General features: G+C 45.5%; 1 protein-coding gene across 8 annotated transcripts in view; it reads left to right on the top strand.

The window, feature by feature from the left end:
• CAPZB (capping actin protein of muscle Z-line subunit beta) overlaps window positions 1-17,213 on the top strand; it is a 145,869-nt gene that overhangs the window by 46,767 nt on the left and 81,889 nt on the right. For 7 of the 8 annotated variants that reach the window (XM_003891228.5, XM_003891229.5, XM_003891230.5 and 4 more), the window contains exon 2: window positions 16,216-16,305. In XM_003891228.5, the coding sequence (XP_003891277.1) occupies window positions 16,216-16,305 (90 nt within the window). Of the gene's footprint in view, window positions 1-6,579; window positions 6,604-16,215; window positions 16,306-17,213 lie in introns of those variants that run through there. The other variant, XM_009200681.4, reaches the window with a different exon arrangement.

Raw genomic sequence — 17,213 nt, 5'->3', positions numbered from 1 at the left:
GCCTTAGCTATGGGGCATATATTCCAAGACCCCCACTGGATGCCTGAAACCACAGATAGTATTGAACCCTATATGCTTTGCATTGAGGTGCGACAGCAGAACTAGCACAAATTTCTTTTCCTTTGAAGTTTTACAGATAGAAGATTCATTCTTACTGTAGATCTTAGTCTCCGCATGCAGTTTTTCCCTTCCTTTATTGGAGAAATTACACTTAAAGAAGCACTTTTGTCTTCACTTCGGCATATCTGAATTGCTGGCATCACTACTGTTGTGTTTTGGGGCTATTATGAAGCAAAATAAGGGTAACTTGAACACAAGCGCTGTGACACCATGACAGTGGATCTGAGAACCGAGCCGGCTCCTGAGTGACTAACGGGTGCATAGCTTGTACAGTGTGGATACGCGGGACAAAAAGATGATTGGTATCCCAGGCAGGACAGAGTGGGAAGGTGCGAGATTTCCTCACGCAGAACGGCATGAAATTTAAAACTTCCAAATTGTTTGTGGAATTTTCCACTTAGTATTTTCAGACCATGGTTGACCACAGGTAACTGAAATTGCCAAAAAACAAAACTGCGGATAAGGGGTGGCTACTGTGTTATTACCCTCATTTATAGATGGGGAAACTTGAGGCTCAGAAGAGTTTTGTGACTTGTTCAAGGTCATACAGCTGGGACCCGGTGGAGTCAGGATTTGAATGCAGACAATCTTGCTTTCAGACGTGTATCCTTAACCAGAGTGCTGCTCTGCCTTCCTCACTTGTGGCTCAACTGTGCAAAAGCAGGTGCTAAATAACCCCCTCCTCTTCTTTTGGAGACTTTAAAACAAAGAGATGGCAGTGGTTCTTAGCACAGGTGGCCTAGTTGCTGGGCTCTGTGGAGTACCTAGTAGGCACACAGGTTCTGCGGTCAGATGCACCTGCCTTTGAATCCCAGCTCTGCCATCCATTGAAATGTGTAAGCTCACCACTGTCTCTGTACCTCAGTTTCCACATCTGAGACTAGTACTGGCACTTAACTCCTTGGTTCATTGTTAAGATTAAATGAGATATTGGCATATAAAGCACTTAGAAGAATGGCTTAATCCGTTTTAGCTGTTACTTTTATCACTGTGTTTTAAGCCCTAAGGCAGCGCCTGCCGCGGAGTACCTGGTTAATGAAAGTTGTTAGTAGCAGTTGGTTGTTGTGCTGTGTTTGGCAGAGCCTGCTTTAGGTGGTGATGAGAGTCAGTCATACTGTCCAGGGCTGGGCTTAGTTCCTAGTTATCAAAAAGCTGTTTTGGACCTGGAGCTTGTTGCTTCCCTTTCTTTTAATTCTTTTTGCTCATGGAAGGATGTTAAGCTCCTTCCTCAGCCAGCTTTCTTCTTGAGACATAACACTCAGCGTTTGATTGGGGATGGAAAGAAAGAAGGTTTTGAGCTTGCGAAATATGTCTTGTTGGCAGGATGTTCACCAGCTCTCAGGAAACTTGTCTGTTGATGGAGGAATAATGTTTCCACTTGTAAAGATCATTTTGGCTTCCCCAAAAGAACCAAAAAGGAGCAGCCTTGACTGATTCAATTTTCAGGCCTCATGGCTACCCACTCTCATGCCTTTAGATAATGTTAACTTACGTAAGTGAGAGGGTGTGTGTATATGTTTGATTCCATTTTATAATGAGTGTTTTTTTTTTTCCCCCCTTTGAGACAGAAAAAAAAAACAACTTTTTGACTGACTTGATCTTCAGGCCCCTTGTTCCGTGGCTACCCACTCTCCTGCCTTTTGGGCATTTTGTCCCCCAGGCTGGAGTGCAGTGGCACGATCGTGGCTCACTGCAGCCACGACCTCCCAGGCTCAATCTGCCCTCCCACCTCAGCCTCCCAAATAGCTGGGACTACAGGCAGGCCCAGTTAATTTTTGTATTTTTTGTAGAGATGGGGTTTTACCATGTTGCCCAGGCTGGTCTTGAACTCTTTGGCTCAAGTGATCCTCCCATTTCGGCCTCCCACAGTGCTGGGGTTCTAAGCGTGAGCCACTGCACCTGGCTAGAAACATTATAATCTTATGCTTTCTGGAATTAAGTTCTGTATAAGAGGATGGTGATAATACCTGTTTTGTATTTTTTTAGCCCTTAAAAAAAAAAAGGCTTGCTCTGTTGGCCAGGTTGGTCTCAAACTACTGGCCTCAAGCTGTCCTCTTGCCTCAGCTTCCCAAAGTGCTAGGATTATAGATGTGAGCCACCATGCCCAGCCAATACCTGCTTTTTTTTTTTTTTTTTTTAAATAGAATAGTTATTGTTTTAGGAACTATACTAGTTTCTTTACACATATTTTGTGATACTGTTCTCAAAATAACCCTGTAAGATAGGTTTTTATCATTATTCCCGCTGAACAGATGAAGGAATTGAGGCTCAGAGAAGTGAAGGAATTATTCAGACCTTCATTGCTAGGAAATGGCAAGTACGGGCTTTGAACTCTTGTCTGTCTTACTTCCAAGGTCCTTTCTGCCAGCTCCAGACCTGCAAGGCCTCTGTCTTTGGTCTTGAAAATCGAAGCCCAAAGGATGTCACATTTTAGTCATCTCCCTGCCCAGTGGGTCCTGACATTGATTGGAAGAGGGCGACTTTGTGACAGGTCTTGGGTTAAGTTTGCAAACGTGTCATGGGTGGGTAGAGTGTTGCATTGTACATTTCTGTCACTAAAACATGTGAAAAACTTTGGCCATCTATTTAGGGGAGCCAGAGGGCCAGTTGTTGCAGGATTCTGTTGTGCTCTGCTGTGCTGGGCCTGTGGTTGTCAGTGTAGAGCATGGTGCTGTAATAGAGAGTTACCCTGGAGCTGGATAGGGCAGGCCGACAGGGACAAGTGGAGATTGGATAGTCTTTTGTATTGATTCACACGCAGGCATCTGAAATTGGAGCCTAGGAACCCAGGGAAGTGCTTTGTTGGATCAGTAAGCACAGTGTTCTTTTCCTCAAGCTTCCTTTTGGACATAAGTCAAAAAAACAGCACCACCCCCTTCTAGATAAAATACTTGGATTGATGGAGGCTTCATTTTCTCCAAATCCTTTAAACCTTGCTGCTGTCTCATCAAGACATGCCCATTTGTGCTGTTTGCAGGTTGAACCGAAGCTTCTCCCCGATGTCTCCGGAAGCTGTGTGCAGGGTTTTGCTGGAGTAAACCTATGTCCAAATATTATAGATTTCATCCAGGCCATCTTATAAATCTGTTTGGTTTATGCGAATTGGGTGCTTCTGTCATGAAAAAAGGAGTTTACTTTTGTTAGCCCTCGTCAGTGAACACGTGGTCGATGTTTTTCCGAATTGTTTTTTCTTTTAACTGTTATTTGGAAGACAGGAGCACCCTGCTTTACTCAGCTTCCACTTTGGTGAAAGGCTTCTTGAATTTCTTGTGCCATCGAGGGGGAAATGGACAACACGTATGGCGTCCCTTGAAGACGTCTCAGGATTGCCCATAATTATGTGTCTAACTGCCAGTTGACAAAGTGGAGGGATTAGTCGCTTGTTACTTGAAACCAGCCAGGATCATGTGGAGGCAGCAGCTGTAGACATCTGTGAAACATTAATGATGAGACACGAGGTGATGGCGCCTTGCAGATCTTCTCAAGGAGTCTAGGAAACCATCAACCAGAGAAATTATCTGGGAAAGGCTTTCTTGTTTTTGACAAATCCACCTGCGAGGGATAGTGTTTGTGAGAATACAGTCTGTAATCCACAGTGACAGATTTCAGAATTTGGTAGTAGATGGCATTGTCCATAATTTGTTCATCCCAAGAGAAGAGACTCTTCGTCCCTATCTGATTTTGTGAGCTTGCAAGTTGTTCCCTCCAAGTCATTAGAGATTAATTTTATTTCATTGGGATTGTTTGACATTCTGTGGAGAATGTTTGGGCATGGGAGGGGACCTGTGTTATGACCTTCTGTGTCATTCAGTGCTCTGGGGCAAGTCACTTCGCTCTTCAGGGCCTCACTTTACTTATCTGTGAAGCTGGGGTAAGAGCCACCTCCTGCAGCTGTTGCGAGGCTCTCCTGAAACCCACAGGGTGCAGCGCCTGGCCCATGCCAGGCCACCCTTAGCAGTTGTTAATTTCCTTCCCTTTTGCTTTTGAAATTGGTTTGCCTTTTGGATACCTAGTATTCTCAATAAAGATCAATTCACTTAAAAATCAAAATAGCATTATCTGGACAATATACAAGAATTCTTTTTTTCAAATTTTTTTTTGACACAGGGTCTCACCTTGTCACTCAGGCTGGAGTGCGGTGGTGCTATCTCAGCTCACTGCAAACTCCGCCGCCCAGGTTCAAGTGATTCTCATACCTCAGCTTCCTGGGTAGCTAGGACTACAGGCACACACCACCACGCCTGGCTAATTTTTGTGTTTTTGATGGAGATAGGGTTTTGCCATGTTCTCCATTCTAGTCTCGAACTCCTGGCCTCAATGGTCTGCCTACCTCGACCTCCCAGAGTGCTGGGATTACAAGTGTGAGGCACTGCACCCGGTCTGGACAATACAGAAATATTCTTAATACTGCCATTGTTAATGGTAATAATGTAGAATTTTATTCAAAAGAGTAAAAGAGTGTTTTACTTTTTTTTTTTTTTTGGAGACAGGATCTCATTCTGTTACGCAGACTGGGCAGCCTCAACCTCAGGTGATCTTTCCGCCCTGGCCTCCCGAGTAGCTGGGACTACAGGCATGCCCCACCACACCTGGCTAATTTTAAAAGTTTTTTGTAGAGACGGGGTCTCGCTATGTTTCCCAGGCTGGTCTTGAACTCCTGGGGTCAAGCGATCCGTCCACCTCTGCCTCCCAGAGTGCTAGGATTACAGGTGTAAGCCACTGCTCCCGGCCCGAAGTAGTATTTTCTTGGATAAAATTAGCTGTATTCTTAAATTTTGACTGATGATTAAGCTACAGGTTTCTTATCCGAAATGCTTGGGACCAGAAGCATTTTGGATTTGGGACTTCTTGGGATTCTTTTCAGATTTTGGAATATTTGCAGAACTTACTGGTCGACCATCCCTAATCCAAAAGTCTGAGATGCTCATTGGAGCCTCATGTTTGTGCTCAAAAAGTTTTGGATTTGGATTTTTGGGTTAGGGCTGCTCAACGTGTATAAGCAGAAGCACTAAAGTGTGTACTAAAGAGATGTGTTTTCTGGTCATGGCTCCTTTGCTACTATGTGATGTCTCGTTTGTTACGGGTCAGTCCAGGCCTCAATTTTCCCCAGTTTAGATGGTTTTTAGGGTCCCCTTTAGTGTCACATCCCTGTGAATCTGTGTTTTAAAGTTGGACAGGTGAAGGGGTAGGCACACCCAAGAGAAAATGCTCCAGCTCACTCAGTTGACCAGCAGAGCCAAGCACAGTGCCTGAGAAACGTGGCAGAGAGCTACCCTGAGCAATGAGTTTGTCGGTCATCATGTGACCCAGGGTTTGTCTGTGCATCAGGTTGGCCCATTTGCTTTGTATATGTTGTAAAAAGCAGGCAGTGATTGCCTTTAGGTGGAGCTGCTTGGGAGCTTCAGTACTGGGCTCAGGGATCAGCAAGCTCCCCGAGGTGCGGGTGTGGGTGGGCGACTGCCAGCTGTGTGTTGGGAGTGACTGGAGTTGGAGGGTGCAGGGGTAAGAGACATGTGCCTTAAAGGGGAAATAGAAGAACAGCAGAATAAACCCCTGCATACTCTCCTTGCTGGGCAGTGACTGTGCTTTGCCAATTAAAATGTGCTTGTACAGCCACCCTCCTCTGGTACTCTAGATGGCTACCTCCTTTTTAAGAAATTTTGTCATTTCGCCAGGTTCACCAGGTAAACTTTGATCTCTGCAAAGGAACTGTTCTGTATTCAGCAATTAGAGGTTTCGGAGTGTAAACAGTGAATTGGTTATCCAAAAAGCTACAGCAGAAGTATAGCTCCGATTCCTGAGTGTGACTCATTTCGGATATTTCACTTCCTGGAGGGATGTGTAAGGGAAAAATCAACTGATGGCTGTTGTAGAGTTTGACACAGAGCCTGTGTGTAGGTTGCTAAGTTTTCCTCTGGAATAAATATGCCAGGGAGAGGCACGTGGAAATTTTCATTGCTGGGGAGGGTGTCAGGGTAGTTTGGGGACTCTACTAGTTAGTGCTGCCACAGTTGTCTGGGTTCGATGGCCTCAGATGGGGTTGGGAGCACCAGTAAAAAGGGAGAAGTTTCAAATAGTTGAGATGGTGGAAATATTTCTTGATGCTGTCCTGGGCTGGGGAAATGGAGCAGAGGGCTTCAGAAAGCAAACTGCATGAGGGAGTTACTAGAGTGTGGGAAAACAAGGGGAAGGTGATCTTCCATGGACACATGTGAAATTCCTTCAGCTCTCACTGTCACTGCCCCTCCTCTCCTTGTGGCTTCAGGGAAGTCATGTGCTGCATCATACTCAGGGCAGGGGCAGTTGTGTGGAGTGAGTGCTGTGCAAGCCTGCCCTCCTTTGTGGGTGCTTAATGACTTGGAAACTGACATAACACTCCGCCTACCTTTCTAGAGACTCCTGGCAGCCTGAATGGAAAACCTGTGTCAAGTGAGGGAAAAATCCAGGCGGAAAGGGCCCTCTAGCACCTAAGGAATGTTATGTGTAAGTCCTGGCAGATAAGCCACGTGCTTTACTCTCTGGGAGAGTTCCTACCCTTTATGGAGGATGCTCTGTAGGCAGTGCCCTTATGGCCCAGACGTGGTACCTCGTTCCCAGTGGCCCGTGAGGTAGACGGTACCGTCAGGCCCAGGTTTTAAAGAAGACTGAGGTTTCAAGGGATGAGGTGGGGACGTGCTTACGCAGGCTGTATGGGAAAGCAGGAATTGTTAGTATATCGTTATCTGTGCCTTTAGAGTCTTGAACTTCTTTAAGAAAAGGAAGAAGTAATCTTCATATAGTGTCAAGGTGTTTACAAACTATTTGTGGGCTGTGATTCTGGACCCCAAGTTTTCAACCTGATTTATTCCTTCTCTTAAAATTTCTTTTTTGTTTGTTTGTTTTTGTTTGAAATGAGAGCAGATTTCTAATTTTCTGGATTCTCAACCCATAGCAGATTAGAAGCAACATATTCGTTGAGGAAGCGTAGCTGACAGCCTGGCAGAAGCAGCAGATAAATTTAAAAAGCAGACACAGGGCTGCGTTCCAAGAATGGCTACTCATACAGTGTCCTTAGGCTAATGAGAAATGGTTTCGCTGTGTTCATTGCATTGTCCTGTGATCATTTGCATTATGTAAAAATGTAGAGCAGGTAATACATTTTAGAGAGATTGCTGTCTTCTAGAATTTTTTTAAAAGTTGATACCTTGATGACCTGAACAAGTCACTGGGAGGACCAGTCCTCGAAAATAATGGGGTAGCTGGGATGCTGGGCGTTAAATGTAGGAGGATGGTGTAATTCTTTCCTGCTGTTTTTCTCTGGCTGTCCTCTATCTTAGGTCACAGCTCCTTGAGGGTGAGAATCACATCTCACTGTTCGGCTGTGTCTGCCAGTCACTTACACAGTCCCTGGATGAAAGACTCACGGGGGAGAAGGGCTCGGGGCAGAACTAGGCCTCGAAACATGAAGAAGATCCGGGTTTAGGTGCGGATTTTGCCTCTGTCTGTGCAACCTGGCAAAACTTGGCGCTGGACCTCATTATGCGTTGTAAAATGAAGGAGCGGGACTCACATGAAATTGAGATGTCAGTCCAGATCTAATTTCTGTGATCCCAACAGTTTTTTTTTAAAGGAGAGACTTGTTTATAAGAAAAAAAAGAGAGAGACACATAAAGCAGTTATGTTTTCATGGTAATCCAAACGACCTTAACAACAGAGCCACTGAATTGTTCACTTTAAAATGGCTAATTTTTCTTTTTTTTGGGGGGGGGGTGGGCGGGGGGCAGGGATAGTCTCACACTCTGTCATCCAGGCTGGAGTGCAGTGGCATGATCTCAGCTGACTGCAACCTTCGCCTTCTGGTTTCAAGTGATTCTCCTGCCTGAGCCTCCTGCATAGCTGAGATTACAGGCGTCTGCCACCATGCCCGGCTAATTTTTGTATTTTTAGTAGAGATGGGGTTTCACCATGTTGGCTATGCTCACCTCAAGTGATCCAGCCACCTCCACCTCCCTGCTGGGATTACAGGCATGAGCCACTGTGTCCAGCCCTAAAGTGGTTAAATTTTATTCCTCAAATGAGATAGGAGTTTATTTTTCATATAACAACAGGTCACCCATTCTGAGCTGTTGTCCCACCTTGGATGTCCAAGGTGGGTTGTCCAAGGAGCCAGGCTCCTCCTTCATGTTGCCCTGCCATCACCCAGGGTTTTATATTTGTCTGTATGGTCAGAGTAGGACTAGAATGGTTAATTTTATGTTGCATGTTTTTTTTAGAAAACAAAACAAACAAAAAAACCTCAATTTAAGAAGATGACATTGACTCAGCTATGATGGTAGACAGCAGACCCCAAAAGGTTGAAGGAGGCTTGGTCTACCAAGTGGACTTCCACCGTGGTTGTGATTCCCTTGATAGCTTGGGTATTGGATTTTCCCATGGGAACAGAAAGTCATCCAAGGGGTATGTGTGTGTTTGTGTTTGAGGCATCTCCCTCCTGCATAGCTATCATCACATCCCAGAGGACACTCAGGCAGTGGAGGAAGCACTTTTCTTTTTATTAATCTAAAATGTGTGGTTTTCCAGAGTGACCTAAAGATGAGTGGTCGGCTGGGCTGGCCCAGGATTCCTTCCCCAAATTGCCCCCAGCACAAACTGTTCCCGGGCCACATGGCAGAAAACAGATTCGACGTTTAAACAAAGTTGCTTATTGGGTCATAGATTATACAAGACAAACCATGGTTAAGTGAGACTCCATAAATTTGTGGTAAGTCATTCTGGGCGCCAGCAGAGTTTACCTTTGTGCTGTCTATGAAGTTATTTGCTAAGCCTCTTGGGAATGTAAACGAGTGAAGGTCTTGACGAACTTAAGAACAAACTCCGAAGGTCTTGAAGCTTTGGTTGATTGTTTATGTACAGACAGATGCTGTTAAGCACAAATCTGCCTTAACCAGCCACTGCAGCAGGCCAAGCAGGACCTCTGCTTGCAAGCATTAGCAGTTTGAGTTACTGCCTGTGCCTGTCTTTGAAATTAAAAACAGTGGGTTTTAAAAGCACACACAAACCGCACACACTCCGATGAGGCTGTGTCACCATCCTCTAGCAGCTGGCCCCAGCTAGGAAACATAGTCATCTCAGGCTCCTTGGGCTTCCTCCCATTTCCAGTAACTGACCTCGTCCTATCTGTTCTGACCTTAAAGTCTTTGGCTCTCTTCCTCTCCGGCCATCCAGCCAGAGACCTGGCTGCTGTAGAGGCTCCTCTACTAGCTCTTCTGCCCCCAGTTTCATCTCTGGTCAGGCTGTCTCCCCAAGGTCACCAGACAAATTCTTCTGTGTCAGTTACTATTGCCGTCTGACAAAATCACCCCAAAACCTAGTGACTTAAAATAATAATTCATTTCATTGTCTCTGATGGTTTCTGTGGGTCAGGAATTCAGGAGGGCCTTGGCTGGGTGGTTCTGGCTTGGGGTCTCCTGCTATTGCAGTCAGATAGCTGAAGCTGAAACAGTGGGAGCCTTGAGCACCTGGGGGCTCCGTGGGCCTCCCTCTGTCCATGGAGTCTCAGGGACTCTTCTGCACGAGGTAGCCTCAGGGCAGTTGAGTGGACTCCAGGCCTGTGTGTTCAGCAGGCAGAGAGAAGCTGCATTGTCTCTTGTGGGCTCACAAGTCATAGGGCATCATTTGTGCTGGGTTCTGGTGATAAAAAGTTACAAAAGCTCCTCTGGTTCTAGGGCGGAGGGGTCACAGACCTCGCTCCCCCCATGTGGGAGGAGTGTCACAGTCACGATGCAGGAGGAGCGTGTGGTCTGGGACTGCTTGTTATGGTCATTTTTAGAAAATATAATCTGCTTCACCTTCTAAGTCACAACAACAGTTGTCATTCCCTGTGGAAAAATCTCTGGGGACTCCAGAACCCTCACAGAAAAGTAGATTTTAAAGAATGTAGCACAGATGCCTTACCTATAAACTGGACAGGAGCAAAAAACTGAGGGAGAAGTGAGGTTCTGAGCCTAGCTCCTAGGGCCAGCTTAGCTGCCCCCTGAGTAGTTTGGGTGTGATCTGGCCCTTGTGACAAGGCCCCAGTCCACCTTCCCAGGCTACCCCCCATGGTTCCCCACCTCCTCCACGCACCTGGCTCACCTCTCCTTACCCTGCTGCACCTGCTGCCTGGAAAGGCACAGCTGCTCATCCAGGACTAAACCACTCCTGTGGCCCCATTCTGAGACATCTTCTGGGGCTCCCTGCCCTACTTAGTGGGAACCTCTACTCTGACATTGACATTGTTGTGGATGGTGTGTTTAGTCTACCAAACTTGGAGTGTAGGGACTGGTTACATCTCACTGGATGATGGTTTCCAAATCAGACTTTGCCCTGGAGTTTGCTTAGTAGGCCAAGTTTTCCTGTATGCAGATGATTTCACAATACTCTCAGATGTCTGAACACTGTAGCAGATATGTAGATGGTAGGGTTTTATTTGACTGATTTCTTATTCTGAGAAATTGTTTTAGTCCATATTAATGGTTGTTTTATTTATTGCAGGATGATTTAAGCAATTTTATGCTTTTTCTTTAAATCATATGAAAACAAAGTGAAATATTTCCTATCTCAGTTTGTATACCAAAAGAAAAAAATAACACAAAAAAATCCCTAAACCTACCCCTTGGAGCCTTGCCAGCTTAAAGTGGGGTAAGTGTCCCCTCCTTATTATTTGACATCCTAACAAGGACTCTTCCTTGATTTTTTTTTTTTCCATACTGATTTTGACTGCACCATAAGCTCCATGAAGAGCAGAGACTTTTATGTTGACCACTCAGCATCGAAAACAGTGCTTGTTACCTAGGAAACACTCACATAAATGATCAGATGAGTAATTGAATGGGCAGAGAATTCCAGAGGGTGAGGAGGAACGGTCCTTCTTTTACTATTTACCTTTCCACCTGGAGCACACCACGGGGAGGTGGAACTGGTGAAGCTCACTTTATAAAGGAGGTGCCTGGACCAGTCAGAGTTTTGAAGGAGCCGGCCTGTGGAGCCTAAGGAGCTCTTAGCCACCGGGTGACTTCCCCTGACTGGCCTTCTGTTTATTTTGTAGCCATGTGAGGGAGGGAAGTCCTAGGAAAATAATTGACACAAAGAAGTACAAATCAGTGTATGGTGAACTGTGCCTTGTCTCTTTGTACCTTCTCTGTCTCATTATTGGACACACCACTTGGCCTTGTGGTTATTTGCTGTTTTATGGACAATTGGTTCCTTGAGGCTTGGGACTGGGTCTCATTTGTTGGGCCAGATTCAGGGCCTGGCCCAGGGTTGGCACTCAGTGCACAGTTGTTGAATTGTAGCCCAGTTGCTGGCCTGCAAGCGGCCAAATCCAGGATAATGGTCTTGTTTTGAAGGGTGTGGCGGTTGGGTGTGTCTGCTCTCGCAGTAGGATAGAGGGCAGTCCATCTAGAAGGAGTCTTAGAGTTCATCTGGGCCAAATCCCAGGCCACGAGATTAAGTGAGCAGTCCAAGGAACACGGACGTCTAATGACAGGGCATAACCTTGGACCCTGGACTCTTGAGTCCTAAGCCCTCTCTTTACTTGTTCTTTCTTGTATTTTTTTAACCTGTTCCGTTTCTGTCCTGGGCTGGTTCACTCCTCCTTAGGCAACCTGGTGGTTCCCTGCTTCCAGGAAGTCACCATATTGATGCCAAACTTAGTGCGAACACCTGACGGGCATAGTGCACTGCAACCCAGAACTCCTGGGCTTGAACGATCCTCCTGCCTCAGCCTCCCAAGTAGCTGGAACTACAGGAGCGCATCACCACTCCCTGCGTACTTTGTATTTTTTTCTATTACCTTTAAAAAAAGTTTAGATATCTGATAATCATAACTTAAGCATCACGATTATGATGAATACCCTTGAACCTGCCATTCCATGTGAGACCTAGCTTTCATCTTCCCCTCGTGGCTTCCCTGGAACTGCTCTTCTACTCTTCTTAAATGTTGTATTTATCATTCCCTTGTCTTGGCTTAAAGACAAAAAAAGCCTTGTTATATTAGTCTAAAACACATGTCTAAATAATAAGAGTGTTCATGGCCAGGTGCAGTGGCTCACACCTGTAATCCCAGCACTTTGGGAGGCCGAGGCAGGTGGATCACTCGAGCTCAGGACTTTCAGACCGGCCTGGGCAACATGGCAAAACCCTGTCTCTACAAAAAATAGAAAAATTGGCTGGGTATGGTGGCTCATGCCTGTAATCCAGCACTTTGGGAGGCCGAGGTGGGCAGATCGCTTGAGGTTAAGAGTTTGAGACCATCCTGGGCAGCATGACAAAACCCCATCTCTACCAACCTACAAAAAATTAACTGGGCATGGTGGCCTTCCAGCTATTTGGAGGGCTGAGGTGGGAGGATGGCTTGAGCCTGGGAAGTCGAGGCTACAGTGAGCCGACATTGTGCCACTACATGCCAGCCTGGGTAACAAAGTGAGACCCTGTCTCAAGAAAAACAAAAATTAACCAGGCATGGGGGTGTGTGCCTGTAATCCCAGCTACTTGGGAGGCTGAGGTGGGAGGATAACTTGAGCCCAGGAGATAGAGGTTGCAGTGAGCTGAGCTTGTGCCACTACACTCCAGCCTGGGTGACAGAGTGAGAGCCTATCTTAAAAAAAAAACAAAAAAAAAAAACAAAAAAAAACCAGTTCACTATTGCTTGTTTTTGAGCTTTATATAAAAGTGGCAGCATCCTAGGGAGGCCCCTGGGACTAGCCCCTTCCCTCCGTCCCCATCGTTCCATTTCCGGGGTCACTTATGTCGTTGCTTGTAGCTGAAGGTCATCCACATCTGCTTCATTCTCCGGTGCCGTTTCCTGTTTGGACCCCTTAGGGTTTGGGATGACTCCCAAGCAAATGGCTCCAGTTAACTCTAATTTTAACGTCTTACAAGCTGTCATTAAGCTTTCCCATGTTGCTTCACTTATGGGAAGCATTTAGTCATTTCCTCATTGAATGACAGTTAAACATCCTTAGCCCTAGAAATTTGTAGTGAAACATTTCCAATTAAGATTAATTGGGATTAATGCAAAATACCAGTCAGATCGTTTCATAGTGGTATTCTAGTGCTGTCAACTAGATACAGGCCGACAGAGGACTGTCTAGCCCCCTTGCGGGGTGGGGATGTGATCAGCATATGGGAACTGGGGTTGTGAACAGGCTCTGAAGAAGGATTAAAACAGCGTCTTTCACCTTGAGCTTCTCTGGTCAACTTAGGTCTTTTCCTGGATAACACTGCTCAGTTTCTGGTTAATCCCTTCTATATTCTGCCTGGATCACAGTTTCAAATTAGACAGGCTTTCTTATATCTTAATTTGCTTTTCTTTTATAAGGAGGATTGCTAATATCTAGTTGAGATACTTTCTGAAGACCAGAAATTTTTAGGGGTTTTGTGTGGTCTTTAAATTAGAATTGAATATAAAATGTTTCCCTGCATGTGCACTGTTCTTGAGAGGGACTTTATCGTCTATCAGACTCTGGGAATCTGCAGCCCCCGAAGCAATTATTTTTAGCCCAGGGCTTCTCAGCCTTAACTCTATTAACATTTGGGCCAGGTGATTCTTTGTTGTGGGGAGGCTGTATATCACGTTTGGGGACATTTAGAAGCATCCCTGGCCCCTACCCATTAGATGTCAGTAGTTTCTTCTCTCCCAGTTGTGACAAAAATGTCTCCATACATTGCCAAATGTCTCCTGGCAGGGTTGGTTGGAGGTGTGTGTGTATGTGTGTGCACGTGTGCAAAATCATCCCTAGTTGAGAAATACTAGTTTATACCTTTTAACGAGTTTGACTTGAATCATTTAGGGTTTTCTATTCTTGCTCAGCCAAGAGAATACTTAGCTATTTATTGAGTTTGAACATTAGCTCTAGTATAAGGGGAGCAAGAGAGAGAGATCCAGGGCTGGGTTGAGGGGCAGGGAGGTTGGGCAGGGGAATCATTTAAAATTTTAAAATATTTAAAAGCTGTATATATATTTGTATGCACGTAATATCCCTAATCATTAAACACATACTACTGTGTATTAAACATCTCACATGCATTACTAAATTATTGTAAGTCTCTAAGAAAGATACTGTGTTCCCATTTTATGGATAAATAAATAGAGCCTTCTAGAGATTAAGAAACCTGCCCAAGGCCATAAGTTAATGAATGGCAGTACTGGGAATTGAATATGTCCCTCTAGAGTCAAATCAGCTTATCTGTGTGTTCTGCCCTAGACATGGTGTTAAAATTTCCTCTCATGCCAGTGGGCCAAACCCGTCACTGTGGCCTTGGCTGACATGTTGGCATAGAAGTGCGTGGCACAAGTGGGGAATTCATGTTGCTGGCATTAAGGAAAACAAGTGGTAGAGTTTCTGGGGTGGTGTTTTTCTTTACTCTTTGCAGGAGAGCCAGTTCGTTGTGTGTTGTCACTGATAGCCATTTTGAGCAAGGGACAGGCTTTTTCTTTTCTTTCATTCTTTTTTAAACAGCTGGCTGTATATGCTATGTCAATATCTTGTTTTAAAAAAATGAAATTGACTCTCCTTAATAATGTGTTATGTCTTTGGTGACTATGAAGTGGGTCCTTGTCCCACGGCCTACTAGTGGTTAAGAGACCTGGATTATAAATGGTAATATTCAAAAGTTGTATTTCATTAAGGCCAAATGTGGCATTTTGAGGATTACTCTGTGTATTCTGTGAGGCTGTAGCTTGTTGATTTAGGCCTTTCAAAAATCCTGAAATTGGTCTGAGCGGAGCAGATTCCAGATACAAATTAGATAGTGCCTCTCTGCTTGGGTAGTGTTGGAGATTCCATCTGCCTTACTTGGAGTCACCTGTACCTCTTAGAGTTGCATACACAGGTCTTCACCATTGGACCTGGCCCACCTTTCTCACTTTATTTCTTGTCTCATCTCCTGAGGTCTAGGCTTCCATGTAAAACCCACTGTGCATTGAATTTACTTTGCACTTTACCAGCCTCGCCTCTGCTCAGTTCTCTTCCTTTCCCCCTCCCTTTATCTCTTTTTTATATATTTATGGTGACTGGCACATGGTGGCTCTTAGTAAATACTTGCAGCATATATACTGTGAGGAGAGTATTGTGAAGCACAGGATGCATAGCGTTAAAAAGGTGCTTGGGCTGGGCACGGTGGTTCATGCTTGTAATCCTGGCACTTTGGGAGGCCAAGGCAGTTCGATTGCTTGAGCCCAGGAGTTCAAGACCAGCCTGGGCAACATGGCAAAACCCCATGTTTGTCCCCCTAAAAATATAAAAATTAGCCAGGTGTGGTGGCATGTACCTGTGATCCCAGCTACTTGGGAGGCTGAGGTGGGAAGATCACTTGAGCCTGGGAAGTGGAGGTTGTAGGGAGCCAAGATCGTGCCACTGCACTCCAGCCTGGGTGACACAGCAAGACCCTGTCTTTAAAAGAATTAAAAACATTTTTTAAAAGAGTACTTGATAAACAAGGGTCATAGTTGTCTTTCCAGTCCTCTGCTGCTGCAGTGACATAGTTGACTGCATTTGCAGTCCACTTTGCTGGGTGGAGCGAGCTCTTGACTGGTGTAGTTCAGGTCTTAGTGTCCTAAGTTTCCATTGAATGAATGAAGCACTTTTAACCCGTGTGCATCTTGCCACTTGTTCTTTGCCTGGCTTTTCCCCCTCGCTTGGAGCTCATCAAGGAACCTGGCTTGGGGATGTTACCTGATGTTTATACCCAGGTTACAACAAAGGGCAAAAGTAATCCGCTACTTGAGTGTGCTCACCATGGAACCAACTGGGAGGCACGACATCTGCAGCCGCCAGGGCCCGTTGAGCAGAGCAGGGGAGCCGGCGAGGAAGCTTTCTGACGTCTCCAGCCTGCTTCCACTTCTTTCAGGGTCTTTTGGATGCCCCTACTTGAGACAGAGACTGCTGTCAAAGGGGAGCAGACAGCCTGCACAGTCCCCGCCTCCAGGCTAGCAGCACACAGAGACCTGGCAGAGGGCCCACTACACGGCTCTTTGGGTTTTAGAATGCCTTGGACAAGCATGCGTTTTAAAAGGAGGTTTTGATATTCCTTCTGGCAAAAATGACTGATGCACTTGTATTTCTCCCTCCACAGAGTGATCAGCAGCTGGACTGTGCCTTGGACCTAATGAGGCGCCTGCCTCCCCAGCAAATCGAGAAAAACCTCAGCGACCTGATCGACCTGGTACGTGCCTCCTTCATATGGTTCCGTTTGAGACTGCGGCTAAGAGTGGGTTGCTTTTGTGTAGCTTTTTCCATGCAGAACTCACAACACAGGAAACCTTTTCTCTCCCTGGCAGACCATGCCACTGGACTATGAGATTCCTCCAGGCAGAGAGAAGATGGGTTTCATATGGTGGTCTGTCATTCAGAACCATCTGTGTTGATGAAGCCCAAGTTAGGAGTTCTGAAGTTAATGACAGCCTGCTTCCTCCCCACCTGCCTTGTCTTCAGTGTCTAGAAGCGTGCATTTAGACATGGCGGGGAAGAGGCTATACCCATCCCGCAGGCATTTGGCAGTGCACGCAGGCCAGACACTATCAGTCTCTGCTATTGTATGAGTTTCTCCAGCCAACACAGTACAAGCGTCTACCTGTAAGATGCTTCCGTGGCTTCATTTCTAGTTTGAAAAGGTATAACAAGCAAAAGTTGGCTTGTTAAAGGGCCTGTCACATCTAGTTTTTAAATATTCTATTCATTTTCATAGATTTTTACGCTCAGAATGATTGGTCTCAAGATGTTGCCTCAAATTCACTAGCACCATATTATTGGAGAGTGCCCAAAATATTCAAAAACATCTATAAAGCCACAGGAAGTATTGGAAAGGAATAAAATCAGGTCTTAAGAGGCCAACCGAATCACCCTGATCACTTGGCAGTGAGTTCCGGTGCTGGGTTTGGAACGCGAGTCCCTGAGTCTGGTCCTCTGTTTTTTCTGTTGTGTCCCATGTGGTCTTGGATGTGATTATCCATTGCCAAGCATGGCTCATTAGTGAGGTATCTTTTTAGAGTGGGTTGGGAACTTGTTCATATGCTGTAGTGATTTACTTAATTCCATTGTATGCATTCAAAACAGTTTTACTAGGAAAAAGAT

This window comes from Papio anubis, chromosome 1 (assembly GCF_008728515.1).
Source record: "Papio anubis isolate 15944 chromosome 1, Panubis1.0, whole genome shotgun sequence".
Classification (NCBI taxonomy): domain Eukaryota; kingdom Metazoa; phylum Chordata; class Mammalia; order Primates; family Cercopithecidae; genus Papio; species Papio anubis.
This window is presented reverse-complemented; position numbering and strand designations above follow the sequence as displayed.